We start from the raw sequence: 17285 nt of genomic DNA, 5'->3' as shown, positions 1-17285 counted from the left end.
TGCTCCCCCGAACCAGCGAAGAAGAGCCGTCCCTCCCTCCCGCTCCGTGTTGTGGGAGCTGGAGCAAGATGGCGCCGTCCAAGGTGAAGCAGGACATGCCTCCTCCGGGAGGCTATGCTCCCTTTGATTACAAGAGGAATCTACCGAAACGAGGACTTTCGGGTACATATGACACATTCACGCTCCGAGAAAAATTTACACAATATTGTGAGAATTGTCTCAAGCCGCTAAGCGAAGTGTTCTTGACGTCAACGATAGCCGCATGCTAGCCGGCTAACCCGGTCACTTTAGTTATTATTGGACGATTATCGGGCTGAAAACCAGTGTGTCTTCCTCCAGCTGCTGTAACACAAGTGTTTTGTTTAAAATATATGGGGTCACTTCAATGTGTTGGCGTGGAATTAATTTTGCTTGCGAATTTGTCACCATTTAGATTTGATGCAACAAAATGCGAGTAAGATCCTTCAGAATAAAACCACAATCCTCAGGGTTTTTTTTTTTAACTATTAAAAAAAGAAACTTGTAATCAAGCGAGACAAAACAGACGATAAAAGTGTGTGACTCTTGGGCAAAGGGTAATAGGGTTTTAACTGGTTAAAATCTAAAATGACAAAATATTTTGCACGAGCTTAAAACAGCAGGGGCTGTAGAAATTTTGTACCATAAAAGTGGTGGAAGTAGGACAAATTGTGTCCTTTCCAAAAAAGAAATTTGTTGTAAAACTTTTGTTTTTCAGTCTTTAAAACCGAATTTAAAAAAACATTGAAAAGAAGGATGATTTATTTATATCAAATTTATATTTATATAAATTATATAAATTATTTTTATATATATATATATATATATATATATATATATATATATCAAATTAATGAGTGATGCTTGCTATGTTGAGTTGGGTATTTATTATTAGGGATTTGATTTTTTAAGGATGAAGGTAACATCTAGACTGCACCTTTTATTTTTATTTATTTTTTTATTTCTTGAGGAAATTTTGTTATCCCTATGGAGGCAATTTGTTTTACTGTCAGTCTTTTCTCTTACTTCTTGCTTTCATTTCGTTACTTTAATTAATCTTTTTGAGGGTAGGCAAATAATAAGCCTTGCTTCAGCCTGCACCTTTTTCGGTCTAGATGGTATTTGTATATTGGAAATTTTTTGTAATGTTTACTTTGAACAGTGTATTAGTTTTCTTGTTGTCATTTTTATTCTTTTTTTTAGTGATGTCATGACCGAAATAAACTAAACTAAAAAAAGAAAAAAAAATGGTAGCTTCGGCTCCTGAAAGAAACAAATCAGTGTATTTTATTTTTTCAAGAAGTCATATTACAGTATATTGACATTTTTAAGCTTGTTTCCCCCAAAATTATAATCAAGTTTCATGTTTTCAAGGTAATTTAAATAAGCGGAATATAGCCTATCATCAGCACTGATGGATGTTTTATGGGAAACATGATATGTATGTTACAATCACAATATGTAGACTTTATTTGAAGGATTAATTAGCTTTCTTATTTGGAGGATGTGTTGCACCTAATGTAAATAGATATTGTTCATTTGTAATTCTGAATTATTTTTGACACGGTATCTGCAAACACTATAATGCTATTAAATAATTGCTCGAGATCATTTGAATTGCTGCGCTCCAGCAGGTTCTGACAGCTGATTCTGAAGGTGAACTGGAGGTGTTTGTTTAAGCCACCGTTCTTAAAGACATTTTTTGCTATAGTTCACTACAGGTTATTTTATCCTTTAAACACCAAAAGAACAACATTATTGAATTGTAGCATCCATGCCTGTTAATATTTCTTCCCCTTTTGGCAGTTAAATACATGGTTATAATCAGGGGTGCTCACAAGCCGGTACTCGAGGGCCAGTCTACTGCATGTTTCAGATGTTTCCCGTGCAGTAGACTGGCCCTTTGAGTACCGGCTTGTGTGCATCCCTAGTTATATTTAAACAGTGGTTATGTCAGCAATGCACCTATCTCTGAATATTTGTTATGATGCTGAAAATGAACTAGTAAATAGTGCCATTGTGCTAAAGTGACGTTCTTAATCAACAGGATTTAGTATGTTTGGCGTTGGCATCGGCATCATGGTGATTGGCTATTGGAGGCTGTTTAGTTGGAACAGAGAGAGGAGGTAAGATGGTTTATGTAAACATTTACTTGATTTTCCTGTTGTAATGTTCACGGTGAAGCTCAAACTGTGGGGATGTTTGGTTTGTGTCACAGGCGCTTGCAGATTGAGGAGCTGGAGGCCAGAATAGCACTGATGCCTCTGATTCAGGCAGAGCATGACCGGAGGTAATAAAAACTCTCATGCTGACTTCAAATTTAAATCCGCAAATCCGTTTGTGTGACAGCTGTATTTCCATTTTTGACAGGACGCTAAAGATGCTGAGGGAAAACTTAGAGGAGGAGGCGATCATCATGAAAGATGTTCCAGGGTGGAAGGTGAAGTCAAACACTCATGTTTTACATTATCCCATGAAATTTATCATTTTGATATTTTGAATCTGTAATTTGCAATTAATCTCTCCAGAATAAATCTAATGAATTTTAAATCATATTTACACTAACATTTACACAAAGTATCAGCACTGAGAAGGACTAACTACAACCATTAGAAACAACATCAAATGTGTTGCATTGAATTCTTTGCTTCTGCCTTCAAAGATCTAGAAACATTCAAAGGATATTTATTACAGATTTATGCACTATATCTTTGAAGGGGTTGCTTTTTTTTATCTTTGTTTTTAAGGAGTTTTACACGGTTCTTGTAATCTCCTTTTTTCTGTTCACATTTACAGCAACTTATTTGCGTTACTTTCAAATTTCCCACCAGGGAACACTTGTTCTGATGAAATATTTTAGAGCCAGGTGTGGAAGATGTAGTTCCCATAACTCAGACATCATGTTGAATTTTATAATAATCTTTAATGATAGAATACCTTCAATATATATTGCAGCAATTAATTTGATTTTACTAATTACAGTCAGTGAAAAAAACTGACACGTGATTCAGCAGAAGTGAAATTAATTGAATCTGCTTTCAATGAAGCGTCTATATAGTGGTAGAACTTTTCACCCATCAGATACATTTTTTGACGAGTATATTGATTACCACGAGCCCCTTCCCATACTCATCTCTGAGGATTGCCTAATGCCAGAGATCTCTTTTTTTCCTTTGAGAGTGTAAACACAAGCCTGGATTTAATTGTAATTTCATTAACAAAGGAAAATGCAGAAACTCTTGATGTAACACCTTTTTCCCAGTTTTCACCAAATTACTCTATTATGAATATTGTGATTGCAAGTTATTGCTTTTAGGTGTTATCAACCAGCTGCATATGCCCATTAAAAGTGTTTCGCTGTCACGCAGGTCGGTGAGCGCGTCTTCCACACGGACCGCTGGGTCACTCCTGTGACCGAGGAGCTGTTCAACCTCCGGCCCCGTGAGGAGCTTTTGCACAGACGTTTTGGCTTCTTGTGGTACGTGTAATTGCCACTGAGACTGGCCTTAACCCCACCTGCTGCAGCCAGAAACATGTGGACATGAGATCTCTCTACCTTCAGCTTGTAATATTATATATGTTCAATATTAAAATAATTTTTTCCCCCCTGTACTTCATTTTGGCTTCTGCATCATCTTTGACCTTTAAATGTATTTTGTTTAGATGGCTTCCATGTGCAGAAACATTTGTGGTTGTACGGGCAGTACTCGAGTTGAATAAAAATGGTCAAAATCATCCCCCCTGTAAAACTGCCATCCCCTTTCCATCCCTTATGTCAGTGTTTCCCAACCCTGGTCCTCGAGGCACCCCTATCCTGCATGTTTTAGATGTTTCCCTGCACCAACACACCTGATTCTAATTAATGGTCCTAATTAGCTTATCACCAAGGTCTGCACAACTCTGTTGATGACACACATACTTTTATCACGGTGTGCTGAAGCAGGGAAACATCTAAAACATGCAGGATAGGGGTGCCTTGAGGACCAGGGTTGGGAAAAACTGCCTTATGTCATTTCATCAATGAATGAAGAGTTATCACCAGCAAAATACAAAAATAACTAATTTCACAATTTTCACCTGTTTCAAGTAAATTTTCACTTGAAATAATTAGATCTGCCAGTGGGGACAAGATTTATCTTATTACAAGCAAAAAAATCTTGTTCCACTGGCAGATTTTTCTACTTGTTTCAAGTGAAAATCTACTTGAAACAGGTGAAAATTGTTTTTTCCAGTGATGAGTTGTTTTAAGTGTAATGAGATATTTTAACTAGAAATAAGACAAATATTGTTAAGATTGAGTTTTTGCAGTGATCCATTTTACTTATCCTGTGAAGGACAGAGGCATATTGATAAGTTCAGAAAAGTTTTTTTTTATTGTGTTTTGATGTAAGCCCAGTGGATATTTAAAGCTTACAGAAGGCTGCATTTAACTGCTGCTATGTCATTCCTGCAGGTGTTTGTCAGTGCTATTTGTAATCAACACAAATTATCTGTCCCCATATAAAATCCACCATCCCCCTGATTTTTTTTTCTTATTTTTTTTTACAACTCGAGTACTGTGTACGGGTCAAGTAGTACATGTTTAGTTGTATCTTCAACTGCTTTTGTTCAGTTAATGTTTCCATCCTGTGCAAACTTCAAGTCAATTCCTTCCAGTTTGCACACATCAGCTTTGCTTCCTTTATATAATTACTCTAGCAAGTAAATAACAAATTGCGCTTTTCTTGGACACAAAGCGCTCGAAATGGTTTTTATTTAGTCACTTGATGGTAGACTACGTGTAGCTACAGCCACCCTGATAGAAATGTGGCAGCCATTGACAATGCCCTTGCTGGAGGCAAGGAGGGTGAAGTGTTGTGCCCAAGGACAATGACTGGGATTCAAACTGCCACTCCAATTATTGGACAACCTGCTTTACCACTGCTGCCCCCTGCAGTAATTTTAGGGTTTTCCAGATGGCTTAATGGTTTCGGTGCTGGCAGTTGGAATGATAGACCAGTTTTACCAAAGGTATTTTACAAAACCAAGCCAACCAACCTATGTAACTATGCTACAGCGGGGGGTTAAAACTAGAAAATTGCATCTTGGTGGAGCAATTTAATCACTTCAAAATGGCAACCCTGATTCTTAAAAGGAGCTGTATGTAAGAACAATAAAACTAATCATAAAATGACCCCGATATGTCATTTATGTCATTCATATGACATTTAAAAATCATGTTCATTTCAAATACTTATGTCACTAACAGCACTCAAGCCAGGATATTCCAGTTTAAAAAAAAGAGTTGCAGCCCTCAACTGATGTCATTTTTTGTTTTGGCCTGAAGCTCCACCCTCCACCCATCTCCCAATCACCAAGTCAGTATTGTTTCTGAAGCTCCACCCTCCACCTATCTCCCAATCACCAAGTCAGTATTGTTTCTGAAGCTCCACCCTCCACCCATCTCCCAATCACCAAGTCAGTATTGTTTCTGAAGCTCCACCCTCCACCTATCTCCCAATCACCAAGTCAGTATTGTTTCTGAAGCTCCACCCTCCACCTATCTCCCAATCACCAAGTCAGTATTGTTTCGGCATCCGGGTTGCCAGCTTGGCTCTAATTATCGCAGCCATGGCAGCCTACGTTCCTGCTGCATTCTGCAGCCTACCTGGCAACCTCTGGTCGGGGGGAGGAGGGGGAGGTACACGCCGCTCAACAATATTTTGAAAGTGACTGCAGTACCAGTTTTGGCCATTTCTTACAGACGGCTCCTTTAAAACTGGCAGGTTTTTCTGCCCAATCCCTAGCAGTTCCAAGAGAATACATTAAGTCTGATTTCTCAAGTTAAACCTGTGAAAACTCCTTACTGCCAATTGTTCTGCATTTACCATGTTGGGTACAGTCACATGTGAGCAGTTAAACCCACAATCACAGGCCTCAAGTTTCCCCCTTTTCCATGCTGAAACAATATCTGCAAAACAGGTCAGCTTCATTGGTTAACTGACCACTCTGTATTTACACCTAAAGATTTCCAATCCTCCACCCCAAAAAACAACCAAAGCAGACAATTTAGTGTAGTGCAGAATAAGGAAACAAGTGGGTTTTAAGATTAAGAATTTTTTATTTCGTTTTAGCACAAAAGACTTACTCAAGCCTGCTAGTTGAAAAACTTTTCCCCATTTTTACCAAGCCGTTTGCCCAACTAGCCACCAGGAAACAGGAGCTGCTGGACCTGGAAAAGGTCGCCCTCGCAAGGAAACCAGGCAGGTTCACAGCCCATGCCGATCTTGCTTGCCGGACCTGAAAACACAAGCAAAAGTTATGGAATATGTACTGGCACCAACAAGCGTCCACTGCGTCTGTAAAAGGATTTTACCTGATGCAGCACCCATATCTGCCTCCTCCGCCTTACAGCTGGCTACTTTAACCCAGATGAGATCCACAGACTCAGCTTGTCAAATTAGTCTAGAGAAAAAGAGATGACAGATTAAGCCAGGCAACTCATTGCAGCCAGTAAATTGCATGCAACAGAATAAAACCAAAGGACAGATGTTGAGTACAATCTAGGAACAATTGGGACTGTTGGAGGGACTTTACTGGAGCAAAAGTGAGCAATGGAGTGGATCAAGTTGACTGAGCAGTGCTACCCTCGAGTTAAGGGGGGTAAACATTTTTTTTTTGGATGGAGCACTACAATCCCAGCTTCATAGAGCCCTTCCCCCCAGTGGATGTAGGAATCTGAATCAGGGCAGAGGCCGTGGCAACTTGGTAGGACACATCTGAGGCAGGACTTAGCAGCGACTAACTTGAAGGCATTCATGGAAACAATGAACTGAATTTTAAGGATGTGAGCAAAGCAAAAGGAGATTTTTACCTCGCGTGCATTGGCCTACTTTCTCCACATAAGACCTAGGCAAGAGCAGCTTTCATCTGAGGAACACTTGTTGGTAGGCGCAACGCTTCACTCTCCAAGGACTTGAAGGTTTGTGAAGTAGCAGAATTCTTGAATGTAATGAAGCATTGAGATCACACGGACATTTTAACACCATTGAGCTGGAGCCACTGAGGTTATTCCAACCTCACTGAAGTTTGATGCAACATGGCCAATTTTGTTAAATAGGCCCCCAAAAACCTACACATGACTTCAAAACTTAGCCGAGTCCAATAGGTAGTTCACACCATGAACTCAATTTGGATCATTAGATAGCCAATTGAATTATCCTTTAAGACTTTCAAATGGACTTCAGTAATGCAGGCTAAAGGCTCCCAACTTAACTCCCCATGCAATCATCTTTGAACAGGCAACAGAATCAGCATCATTTTCCATAGTTGTTTTAATAGGCTTCATGAAGCCAAACTGACAAAAAAAAAAAAACCTTGAATCATACAAAGAACATAAAGTACAAAACTGTTCCCGTTTATATTTTACTTTGGGTAAAGGAAGTTACATTTTGAGATCACTTGACAAGATTAGTCCATTTTACAGCACATTTAAAATGCAGATGTTGAGCAGAGCACAGAAGATACCTTGGACAGACTGTAGCATGCTGCATTTAGCAACTTCATGAACAGCCGGCCACTTCGGTTGTAGTTCACCAGTCTTAAAGGAATTCTCTTTTGGGAACTGAACATAAGGAGCCTTGGCTACCTAAGGTTCTCTTAATAGTTCAAGGGCCTTAACAGTAGCCCCCCAAAAGTCTTTATTAGCATCTCCCTCAAATTTAAAAATCAGGCAGGAGGTAGCTCAGACAAAAAAGAGAAAAAAAAGTAGTCCCATTAAATCTCATGTTAAAATAAAGTGGGGGAAAAGAAAGCCTAAGTGAGAATTCAGCAAGCATTTAATTTATCGATCAGTGAACTATTTGGAAGGCTGCTGGATTCTCAAAATGGGACTTTACAGGTTTCACAGAAGCTTAAAAATGTTCTGAAAAAATTCTTGCACTGAAACTGGTAACAGGGTTTAACGACCAAAACTTATGGCTACATTTAAGACACCGAGCTACTACAAGAGAGCTACAAACTAGGATAAGCAATAAGACGTGGACATTTTTCTTGAGGTGTGCATCTTTCATATACAGCCAGCCAAGTGATGATCTTGAATCAGGGAGATGTTTACTCGTGTGTAGCTGGAGGATAAGAAGTGGGCACACAGGTAAAGACACTGAAAGTTCCGACACTGGAGTTTCATAACATCCCCTCAACCCACTATGTCCTAATACCCTCCCTTGGTCTTTGCTTTAAGGGGCTCCATCAGTTGAGAAATGAGCAACTTTTGAGAAGGCAACGATCACTTTGGCATGTCAAACATGTTTGCCAAACTCTTGGTCAGAGTGGGAAGTGGGCCAGCAAAATTCAGCAACCAGATGCCAAGAGGCACCAGTTCAGGCTCAGGTACAAAACTGAGGGGCAAGTCTTCAAATGTCAGGGCTGTGAAACTAACATTCTTGAAAATTCCCAGTGAAACGAAATGTACTCAAATATAGTACAAATTTATCCTTTGTAAAGTTGTCAAACCACTATAGAGCACTACAATCCACATGTATGTTAGCAGTGTAGTTCAAGACAAGAATTTCAAGAAGAAAGCCCTAAAAAGAGATAACTCAAATAGAGGTTTTTACTTACCATAGCTGTCGTATCCGTCTCTGTATGACCCAGAGCGCTCACCATATCCCCCCTGGCTTCTGGTAGATAACAAACCCAACGTTTAAAATAAACAAGTACACATTTTTCTTAAACCATCATCCTCATTGATAAGGCAGATACTGACCTGTTGTCTCTGTAGCCGGATGAATATCCGCCGCTTCTGTAGCCGCTACTACCACCACCAAAACTCCTGTCTCCTCCGAAGCTCCTTTCACCGTAACTCCTCTCGCCATACCCCCTATCGCTGTATCCACCTGTGAATACAAATGCGGTTAGTTTAAAATCCAGGCACGGACAGATGGGGGTCCGTGTACTTTGCGGCCATCGGTTTTTTGTTTTGAAATGACAAAATAAAAATAGAGAAATAATCCAAAATAATCCGTTTCCCATCTTTTGTTTTGAAAATAAAAAAAACGGAAAACGGATCGTTATCCATTATCTATTTTCCGATTTGATTGATGTGTTTGAAAATCGAAATTGGGAATTAAAACAGTGGGTGGAAAACTCTTTTCTCTATTTCCTATTCATTTCGGGCGGGGGGTATGTTAAGAGTTCACGCAGCTTTTTTTGGACGCTGCAGCTGAACGGACTGTCACAACATCACTGCGGTGAAACATGAGTTTAATCTGTAATCCGTCTTCACTCCGTCATGAAACTGCAGTGATGTTGTGACAGTCCGTTCAGCTGCAGCGTAAAAAAAAAGCTGCGTCCAATCAATAACAAACTGAACTCTAACATACGCCCCCCCCTCTTGGAAACGAATAGGAAACAGAGAAAAGAGTTTTCCATTCGCTGTTTTAATTCCCAATTTCGATTTTCAAACACATCAATGAAATCAGAAAATGGATAACGATCCGTTTTCCGTTTTTTATTTTCAAAACAAAAGATGGGAAACGGATTATTTCTCTATTTTTATTTTGTAATTTCAAAACAAAAAACGGATGGCCGCGAAGTACACGGGCAGATGGGGCAGCTGCACTACCGGGACTCGCCTCTGGAGAAGCCGCGGCCGCCCCTCCCCCCTCGGGACCCGCTGAACCTGCCGCCCCGTGGGCCGGAGCTGAACCCGCGGCCGGGACGACCACCCTTCCCTGCTTCATCCACGCGAATAGCTCTGCCGTCAAGAGTCTAAAAATAAAAACAAAGGGTTAACACACACACACACACACACACACACACACAGCACAGTAGAAGTGCTGCAGCTGTCAAGCGTGATTTATGGTCCCGCGTTACACCGACGCAGAGCCTACGGCGTAGTCTCTGCGTCGGTGTAACGCGGGACCAAAAATCAGCCTTTAATAGTGGCTTCACCTTTCCGTTCATGGCGTCCAGTGCGTCTTTAGCGTCGTCAACGTTGTCATATTTCACAAAGCCGAACCCGCGGGATCTGCCGGTCTCTTTGTCTCTGATAACGTCAACTGAAATAAAAAAATAAATAAAAATATATTTAAAAAAAAATATGCAAAACATTTAATTATTGAAGTTAAGCTTAAATGTTGTTGTAAAAGTAGAGCAGGGTCGTGTCACACCTTTCTCGATGGTTCCGTATTTGCCGAAGGCGGCGGCGAGAGAGTCTTCATTGGTCTCGAAGCTCAAGCCTCCGATGAACAGTTTACCTTCGTCAGACATATTGAGTAGCTGAAAGAAAAAAATAAACCCTATTTAACCGCAAAATCCTCGTAACAAGGTCAGCCTGCCGCGTGGAAATAGGTCACGGGGCTGCAGCTAAAATGGCGATCGTTGCGCAGTTTCAACCCGAGGTTCGAGTCTCGAGTGCAATGAAAGAAATGCAGTTTTTAATTAAATAAAAATAAAAAAAACACGAAAGGGGGTGTTAATTTAGCTGTTTCGGGGTAGATATTGGTGTTTGCGGGCTGTGGGGGCATTAGTGACCGAAGCCGCGGGAGTTTTCCGGCGCCATTTTGAAGTATCGTGGTCTCTTTGTTTCCGAGGCCGCACTGCGGGCGAGCTGTCAGGCCGCCCACATCAACACCAGCACTGGTGCAACATTGCAATCATAATTAATAATAATATCCATTAAAAATTGTTAAAAATAAAAAAAATCTGTATTTTATGGATGCACTTTTTTTTTTTTTTTACAATGAGCAAATGACCCTTTCATGGCCTAATTTCGACATCACGCAATGTGTGCAAAACGTCACCCATTATGAGAGCAAATACGTGTGGGCATGCATGCGCTCTGGAAGTAAACAATTACGAGTGTTTTGGGCACAAACGTACCTTATCCCTTTAGGTTTCACAGAGAGCCTCGGCGGTCGCAGTGCAGGGAATGAAGCAGAGGGGGCGGAGTCCCGGGGCTTTATGAGCGCTGGCCCCGCTCTTCCTCTGCGCTCCATCAGAGCCAGGCTCCCGCTCTACTGATAAAGACCGCCCCCTACTGGTCAGTAGACGGTAACAGCAAAAACATGGGGAGGAAATACGTCTGATTCAGGTACAGGACTGTCTCAGAAAATTAGAATATTGGGATTTTCTGTAATGCAATTACAAAAACAAAAATGTCATAATTCTGGATTCATTACAAATCAACTGAAATATTGCAAGCCTTTTATTATTTTAATATTGCTGATTATGGCTTACAGTTTAAGATTAAGATTCCCAGAATATTCAAATTTTTTGAGATAGGATATTTGAGTTTTCTTAAGCTGTAAGACATGATCAGCAATATTAAAATAATAAAAGGCTTGCAATATTTCAGTTGATTTGTAATGAATACAGAATGTATGACATTTTTTTTTAATTGCATTACAGAAAATAAGAACTTTAGCACAATATTCTAATTTTCTGAGACAGTCCTGTACTTATGGCACCAAGAACTACCTTCTCCTTCCACAGAAAAAGGTAGATAACCATGCTGAGATAAAAAAAAATACAACTGACAATGACAATCTCCACAACCATAAAGGATAATGGGTTAAATCATTCAGTTTTTTTTTTTCGTTATGATTATTTCAACGTTTTAGGACATTTTCAAAGGTCTCAGAAGTTATATTATTTATGCAATTTTTTGTCCTATTCTGGTTGTTTTCAGGTCTTTGGGGGATGTTTTGTATCGAATTTGATGTTTGTTCGGCTTTTCACTGGGGTTCTTTGTATCATCTTCAAGCAAAGTAAGGTCGAGTTTATTTATAAAGCATATCTAAAAAAAACTGCAATTGACCGATGAGAGGAAAATTCATATATTTCTTTCTTTCTTTATACTGCAGAGAGAAACACAATAGCTCACATGCATGGATTACATCTTGGGGAAAATAAAAACAAAAGAACAGAGTAGTAGAAGTCTTCACAAATCATATAAACTTGCAAAACTAAGCTGTCCACAAAAACAAGCTGCTCTTTCTGGAGTGTATTGGGCACATAAAGAATGACAAAAGGTAAACATTGAGATACTGAGAATAAGCTTTACACACAAAGGGTAATACCCAGGCCCCTGGAGCATAAACCTGCAATACAGGCTAAAAATGTTTGATGGTGTCGTAAAATAGAAGGATAAGGAAGTGGAGAAATACATATTAAGAAAGCGCTTAATACCTGGGGATAGCTATCTGATCAAAAAAAGCAAACTAGAAAGATCATCTCTCAACAGAGGTGATGGGCTACAGGTACATATACGTACAGTTCAGCCCTACATAGGCTGTTTACATAACATTAGGAAACAGCTGACAATCGGCATCAAGACATATGTGGAAGCAGCAGCAGACTCAAAAGAGGAAGGCTCTTAAAAGACTTGAAAAAAAGTTGAATTTTCTTTTACTTAGACATTTGTGACAATATAAAGAAATACATAAAGAGCAGCATTACTACAGACACAAAACACCCAGATCTTTTTATTTTTTTAACTTTTTAAATATTTCTGATATTAATGTGAGCGGTCCTTGTTACAAAGGCAGAGGTCAGCCAGGGTTTCTCTGACTTGTCATCAAGACCCAAAGCTGTCACAGTGAATGGATCTCTTCTGTTCCAGAAGATTATGAGCGATGGCGACGATGCTGGTGCAAGCAAAAGGTTTGCCTGAGGTGTGAGCTCCTACGAGTCCGCCTGCGGAGGCGCCTCTGATGCATCAAAAGCTGAAGGCGCTCCAGCTTACAGTGCAATGTCTTATTTTCCTCTTTGCTCAAGTGCAGCAGCTGGCTGTCATCACCTGTATGAAGGGGAAAAAAAGTAACAAACAGAAAAAATTATTTTTTGCCGGAGCTTATGAAGCATTTCCTGTGAATTAATGTATTTGTAGATTAATTCTCAGTTTAAGTAAATTCAACTGAAGTCATTTCTGTTAGAGTATATTAGATGATTTTTAAATGGTGGTAACTTGAAATTATTTTCATTTTGGGTAACATGAATCATTCGGTTTGGTCTTATTTTATTCTTAAACAAGCCAACAAATCCACAAATTCAGATTTATCCTCTTTGGATCATGACTTGGTTGAGAAACAAGCCTCAACCATATAAACACATTTAAATTGCACGCTTTTTACATTTTATTTTAAAGCCCAAGCTAATGTGTTCAGATGCCTTGTTTTGTCGGAACAGTGTAAAGTACAAGAAAATATAACTTACACTAAAGCTTTATAAAATAAGTTTCATTCCCCAAAAATATAAATACATCAGAGACTTCAATTATACAGAGTCACACTGAAAACAAAAAAAAGATAATTTCATATTAAACAGGATGTTCAGGATAAATGCCGTCAGTTTCAGAGTCACTGTGCTTTGCAAAGTTATTCCTGCAGTAAGCAAGTGCACAATAACGTACTTCCACTGTTTGAAAAAAAGTCATTTTTACCCGTGTGCGCTGCCCTCTGCATTAGTGGTGGCTTGCTTCTTTCTTCGGAGGACTCCTCTGTGATCAGCTGGCTGACGGGCAGGTTTGATGGATGACAGCGCTGAAGGAGAGGATAAGTAGGAGCGCCCTCCTGGTTGTAGTATGCGGCTCTGAGGAGGTCGTTGAGGATTTGAAGAATTATGGCGATGCCACGTCGGGGATGACCGATGCCGCTCTGAGGACAAGGGACCAGTGTTCCTGATGGGGGAAAAAGAAGCCTGCTGGTCAAATTTGTAGTCCATTTATAGTCCACTGTATCAGAACTAACCCTCAGATCTCTGTTTAGTTAATTCTGTTGTGATAGTGCATGCAAGTCCACACGGCTTTGCATAGCTGCATCTACAGTGTCTGTTCATGTATCTTAATCTACATATGTGTGTAGTGCCCACATTAAAAGCCTACCAGAAAAAGTCCCAGAGAAGACACCTGGAGAGTGACTGACGAGAGTCTCTATGACTGCTCCTGGCTGCTTGGACAGTTCTGCATTAACATCACCCTACAAAGGGAAAAAAAACACCTTTTTGTTATGAAACAAAGAGATAGCTCATGGTGTTTTGTATTAATCTTCGTCGCAGCATGACTCTCCTCTGAAAATGTTGAGGCTTGTGCTGGACTGAGGGGTCCCGGGGTGGAGCTGGTGAGTACAGCTGAGCAGACTGGTGTGGTTGCTGGCAGTGGACAGCTGGGACGTGGTAAACCCGAAGACGAGTGACCCAAACAGGACGGATCAGGAGGCAACGGGTTGTGGCAGCTTTGATTCAGGACACTAGTGGTTGAGTTAGAGGAAGGTCTGGGTCTCTGTGTGCTACACTGGATGGAGGATTTAGAGTCAGTCGAATGAAGAGCTGGAGAGGAAGTCTGAGACGTACTGGATTCTGTGGAGGACCGAGACGAAGGAGAGTCGGGATGGCTCAAACTGCTGGAAGTGTGAAGGTCACTTTTGGGCTTGCAACTGCTTTGAGCCTTTAAGTCCCTGTCTTGCTGCAGATCCTTCACATCTTGTGCAGACAGCTGGAGCTCCACATACATGGTCTGGGAACCAGCTCCGATGTTGAGAGTCAGAGGGGAGAGCCCAGACAGGAAATCATTAATCTGAAAGACAGGCACATAAGAATTTTTACAAAGCTTTAGATGTCTCATTTTTATTAATTTGACAACCCTTGTCAGCTGAAGGAAACAGTGGAGCAGCTCTTGTTTGTGAAAGACAGAACGTTAGAAAGGAAAGTTATCACAGATGTATTACACGAGAGTTTTCTACAGACATTTTCAACAGATTTGTCAGTGGCATATTCTGCCACTGACAAAAGAGAAAAAGCTACCAAACAAAAATACATTAATGATCATAAACAGTCTCAAACATTAGTATACTTGAAGGAAAATTACAGTTCTGCGATTCACTTTTGATGAAGTGTAACTGTATGTCTGAGAATGTGTATGCTGGAAGACTACACAGAGCCACAATGTCTGCATGTGTATACACGTTTGCATGCAATTCACAAAAAGAAAAACTGTGTGTGATTTTATTTTATCAAAGATCAGACATCTTTATGGCCAAATGACCAAAATCAGCTCTTTAAAAAAAGTGACATGAGATATTTTTCAAGTGAAGGAGACCATAACTTTATGGTCATCTTAACAATGCACGAAGCTCAAAATGAGCTCCCAGGGATTCTCATCCCTCTCATTCATTTATTTAACAGGTAGCGTTAACCAGCCATTAAAGAAAACATTTACCTGGACTTCTGTTAACCTTTCCAACATGTCCATCACGTTCCTCTGTCTGGTCGTGGTGCACTGTGGTCATACAAACAGAACAGTCTGAGTCTCACATGTATAACAATGTTAGTATGTGTCAGATGTGTGCTGGATTACTTACTATCAATCCTGCCTCTATAACTGGGACCAGTGTCAGTCTGCTGCCATCAGTCACACCCTGCTCCAACAGTTTCCCAGCTGTCAGGGGCCTAACATGAATAATCCATGCAGAGTAATAATTATAAAAAATAATAATACAAAGGAAAAAAGAATACGCAGTCAGTTGTGATAGATATCTATGTGAAATATAAACACATTTAAATCGCACGCTCTCATTTAACCAAGGGCGTAGGTTTGCATAGGGACGGTAGGGACATAACACTACCAACTTTTCAGGGGCCTCAAATTGTGCCCACCAACTTTTAAGCAACCTTATTTGCATTATATAATGAGTTCAGATATATAGGTAATTTAGACTGTCTTCCCAAATGTTGTAAGGATAGAATTGACCCTACCATTAAGTGAATTATTTTCATTATGTTCAGACTTACATTTACCCCTTTTCACTTGCTGAATTTGCCGGTACATTTTTTTTCCCCTCAAACGCACGTTTGATTGGCTTATGTTCAAAATTGCTAATATAATCCTGGAATATTCTGGAAGTTTTCAAAATGTTTCTTTAGTAGTTTTTGAAAACAAAGGTTTGAATCGAACCGTGTATCAGGTGAACCAATACACATGAAAGTTAGTATAAGTCAATACAGATTTATTTTGCATTGATCATTTAGCCTATCAATTAAATAGGTTCATATTCGTGACAAATGTAGCCCTGACCCCCATTCACCCAATCTGTTTGGTCTTATTAATGTCCCGTCCCCAGCAAAAAGTGTACATGCAGGTTATGCTGTTATATCATCCCTACCAATGTTGAGACTAGGGCTGTTCGATTAATCGATTTTAAATCGTAATCGCGATTATGTAATTAGAACGATGTTAAAACGTGAAAATCGTAAAATAGATTTTTCACTTTTTTTTTTTTTTTTACCTTGTCTGCACACATATTAATGATTGATACCATATTAATGATTGATGGAAATACCTCTCAATACCTGCGACAAGTGCCCCATGGGAGAGGCTCTTTAGTGTAGGAGGGGGCGTTGTAACATGCCACCGGGCATCCCTCAAGCCAGATGCGGTAGACCGACTCGTGTTCCTTGCAAAAAACTTGCAAATGTGAATAGCAAATGTAATGACTGACATTACACACCTCTACCTCCTTCATGGGTTGCATTATTATTTAGCATGCAAAGACCCAGTTTAGTTTAATTAGAAAATGTCTTGTTTTATTTATTGGAAATATAACTTACTGTATGTTTGCAAGTGCTGATTTGCTGATTTTTTTTTTCAGAGATAAAACTTTAAATTTTATTATATTTTTTTAAACTTTTTTTCAACTTATTTTACAGAGTTTTGCACTTTATTCATTCATTTGGGGCAAATGTTCAATAAAAAAACTGCATATTTGAAATCATTTCTTTGCCTTTTGTCAATTCACAAAATAATCGTAATCGTAATCGAAAATCGGATTTTGAGAGAAAAAAATCGAGATTTTATTTTTGGGCAAAATCGAACAGCCCTAGTTGAGACCAAACCTACGCCCTTGCATTTAACCCATGTGGAAAGGATGTAGTGTGGTACAACTTGCCTGTCTTTATGCAGAAGTACGATTCTGTCGGTTTGTAGTCGCAGTTTTTGGGAGATACGACTCCTCAGGCCCTCGGCAGTCTCTCCGCGGGGGACGGTGAGCTCCACCGGGACGCCGGTGGTCGAGATGACCGACAGCCGCATCATCGGGGGGTGAAACGTGGGGACGGCAGCTCCGGCTGCAGATCCAGGAGGACTGAAGCCCCGGTGGTGCTGCTGATCCATCCAGTCACCCGTCTTTATGTTTCCAAACAGATTGTTGCCTTTTTATTTTCGTCACCCTTCCTCTGGTCTCTTTAAAAGCAGGAGAAAAAGGCCACTCGAGCACGGCGCAGCTTGACACTTT

The 17285-nt window shown here is 40.0% G+C and overlaps 3 protein-coding genes across 6 annotated transcripts; 1 reads left to right on the top strand and 2 right to left on the bottom strand.

The window, feature by feature from the left end:
- The first annotated feature begins 5 nt into the window (after positions 1–5).
- ndufa13 (NADH:ubiquinone oxidoreductase subunit A13) lies at positions 6–3635 on the top strand. The gene is made up of 5 exons (XM_061731094.1): positions 6–162; positions 2066–2144; positions 2237–2308; positions 2389–2458; positions 3387–3635. The coding sequence occupies exons 1-5, from the start codon at positions 69–71 to the stop codon at positions 3504–3506; spliced, it is 435 nt and encodes a 144-aa protein (XP_061587078.1). The 5' UTR covers positions 6–68; the 3' UTR covers positions 3507–3635.
- Positions 3636–6098: 2463 nt separating this feature from the next.
- On the bottom strand, positions 6099–10952 carry cirbpa (cold inducible RNA binding protein a). Of its 4 annotated transcripts, none has more exons than XR_009783269.1 (8): positions 10882–10952; positions 10170–10278; positions 9952–10058; positions 9633–9768; positions 8765–8894; positions 8620–8678; positions 6374–6462; positions 6099–6297 (listed from the first exon to the last, which is right to left on the bottom strand). XR_009783269.1 is itself a non-coding variant. In XM_061732101.1 (7 exons), exons 2-7 carry the CDS (start codon positions 10267–10269, stop codon positions 8110–8112), a joined length of 546 nt encoding a protein of 181 aa, XP_061588085.1. In that variant the 5' UTR covers positions 10270–10278; positions 10882–10952; the 3' UTR covers positions 7314–8109. The 4 variants fall into 4 exon arrangements, 2 of the variants coding, with proteins under 2 accessions (XP_061588085.1, XP_061588086.1); XR_009783270.1 differs by having other exon boundaries at positions 8620–8675; XM_061732101.1 differs by lacking the exons at positions 6099–6297; positions 6374–6462 and adding an exon at positions 7314–8123.
- Positions 10953–11741: 789 nt separating this feature from the next.
- On the bottom strand, positions 11742–17285 carry LOC133452639 (midnolin-like). Its single transcript, XM_061732100.1, has 7 exons — positions 16941–17285; positions 15357–15444; positions 15215–15274; positions 14068–14572; positions 13883–13978; positions 13442–13678; positions 11742–12799 (listed from the first exon to the last, which is right to left on the bottom strand). The coding sequence occupies exons 1-7, from the start codon at positions 17162–17164 to the stop codon at positions 12627–12629; spliced, it is 1383 nt and encodes a 460-aa protein (XP_061588084.1). The 5' UTR covers positions 17165–17285; the 3' UTR covers positions 11742–12626.

This window comes from Cololabis saira, chromosome 10 (assembly GCF_033807715.1).
Source record: "Cololabis saira isolate AMF1-May2022 chromosome 10, fColSai1.1, whole genome shotgun sequence".
NCBI classification, from domain to species: Eukaryota; Metazoa; Chordata; class Actinopteri; order Beloniformes; family Belonidae; genus Cololabis; species Cololabis saira.
Note: the sequence above shows the minus strand (reverse complement) of the source record. Positions and strands in the feature narration are given on the sequence as shown.

Bases quoted from the DNA above. Each gene is read 5' to 3' on its own strand.
- LOC133452639 (XM_061732100.1), bottom strand. From the start codon at position 17,164: ATGGATCAGCAGCACCACCGGGGCTTCAGTCCTCCTGGATCTGCAGCC. The intron at 15,445-16,940 runs GCAAGTTGTACC...TATTCATGTTAG, and splicing joins GTACTTCTGCATAAAGACAG to GCCCCTGACAGCTGGGAAAC. The intron at 13,679-13,882 runs GTAGGCTTTTAA...TTCCCCCATCAG, and splicing joins CTTCTCTGGGACTTTTTCTG to GAACACTGGTCCCTTGTCCT.
- cirbpa (XM_061732101.1), bottom strand. From the start codon at position 10,269: ATGTCTGACGAAGGTAAACTGTTCATCGGAGGCTTGAGCTTCGAGACC. The intron at 10,059-10,169 runs GTGTGACACGAC...TTTTTATTTCAG, and splicing joins ATACGGAACCATCGAGAAAG to TTGACGTTATCAGAGACAAA. The intron at 8,895-9,632 runs GCGAGTCCCGGT...TTGTATTCACAG, and splicing joins CGGCCGCGGCTTCTCCAGAG to GTGGATACAGCGATAGGGGG.
- ndufa13 (XM_061731094.1), top strand. From the start codon at position 69: ATGGCGCCGTCCAAGGTGAAGCAGGACATGCCTCCTCCGGGAGGCTAT. The intron at 163-2,065 runs GTACATATGACA...CTTAATCAACAG, and splicing joins ACCGAAACGAGGACTTTCGG to GATTTAGTATGTTTGGCGTT. The intron at 2,459-3,386 runs GTGAAGTCAAAC...GCTGTCACGCAG, and splicing joins AAGATGTTCCAGGGTGGAAG to GTCGGTGAGCGCGTCTTCCA.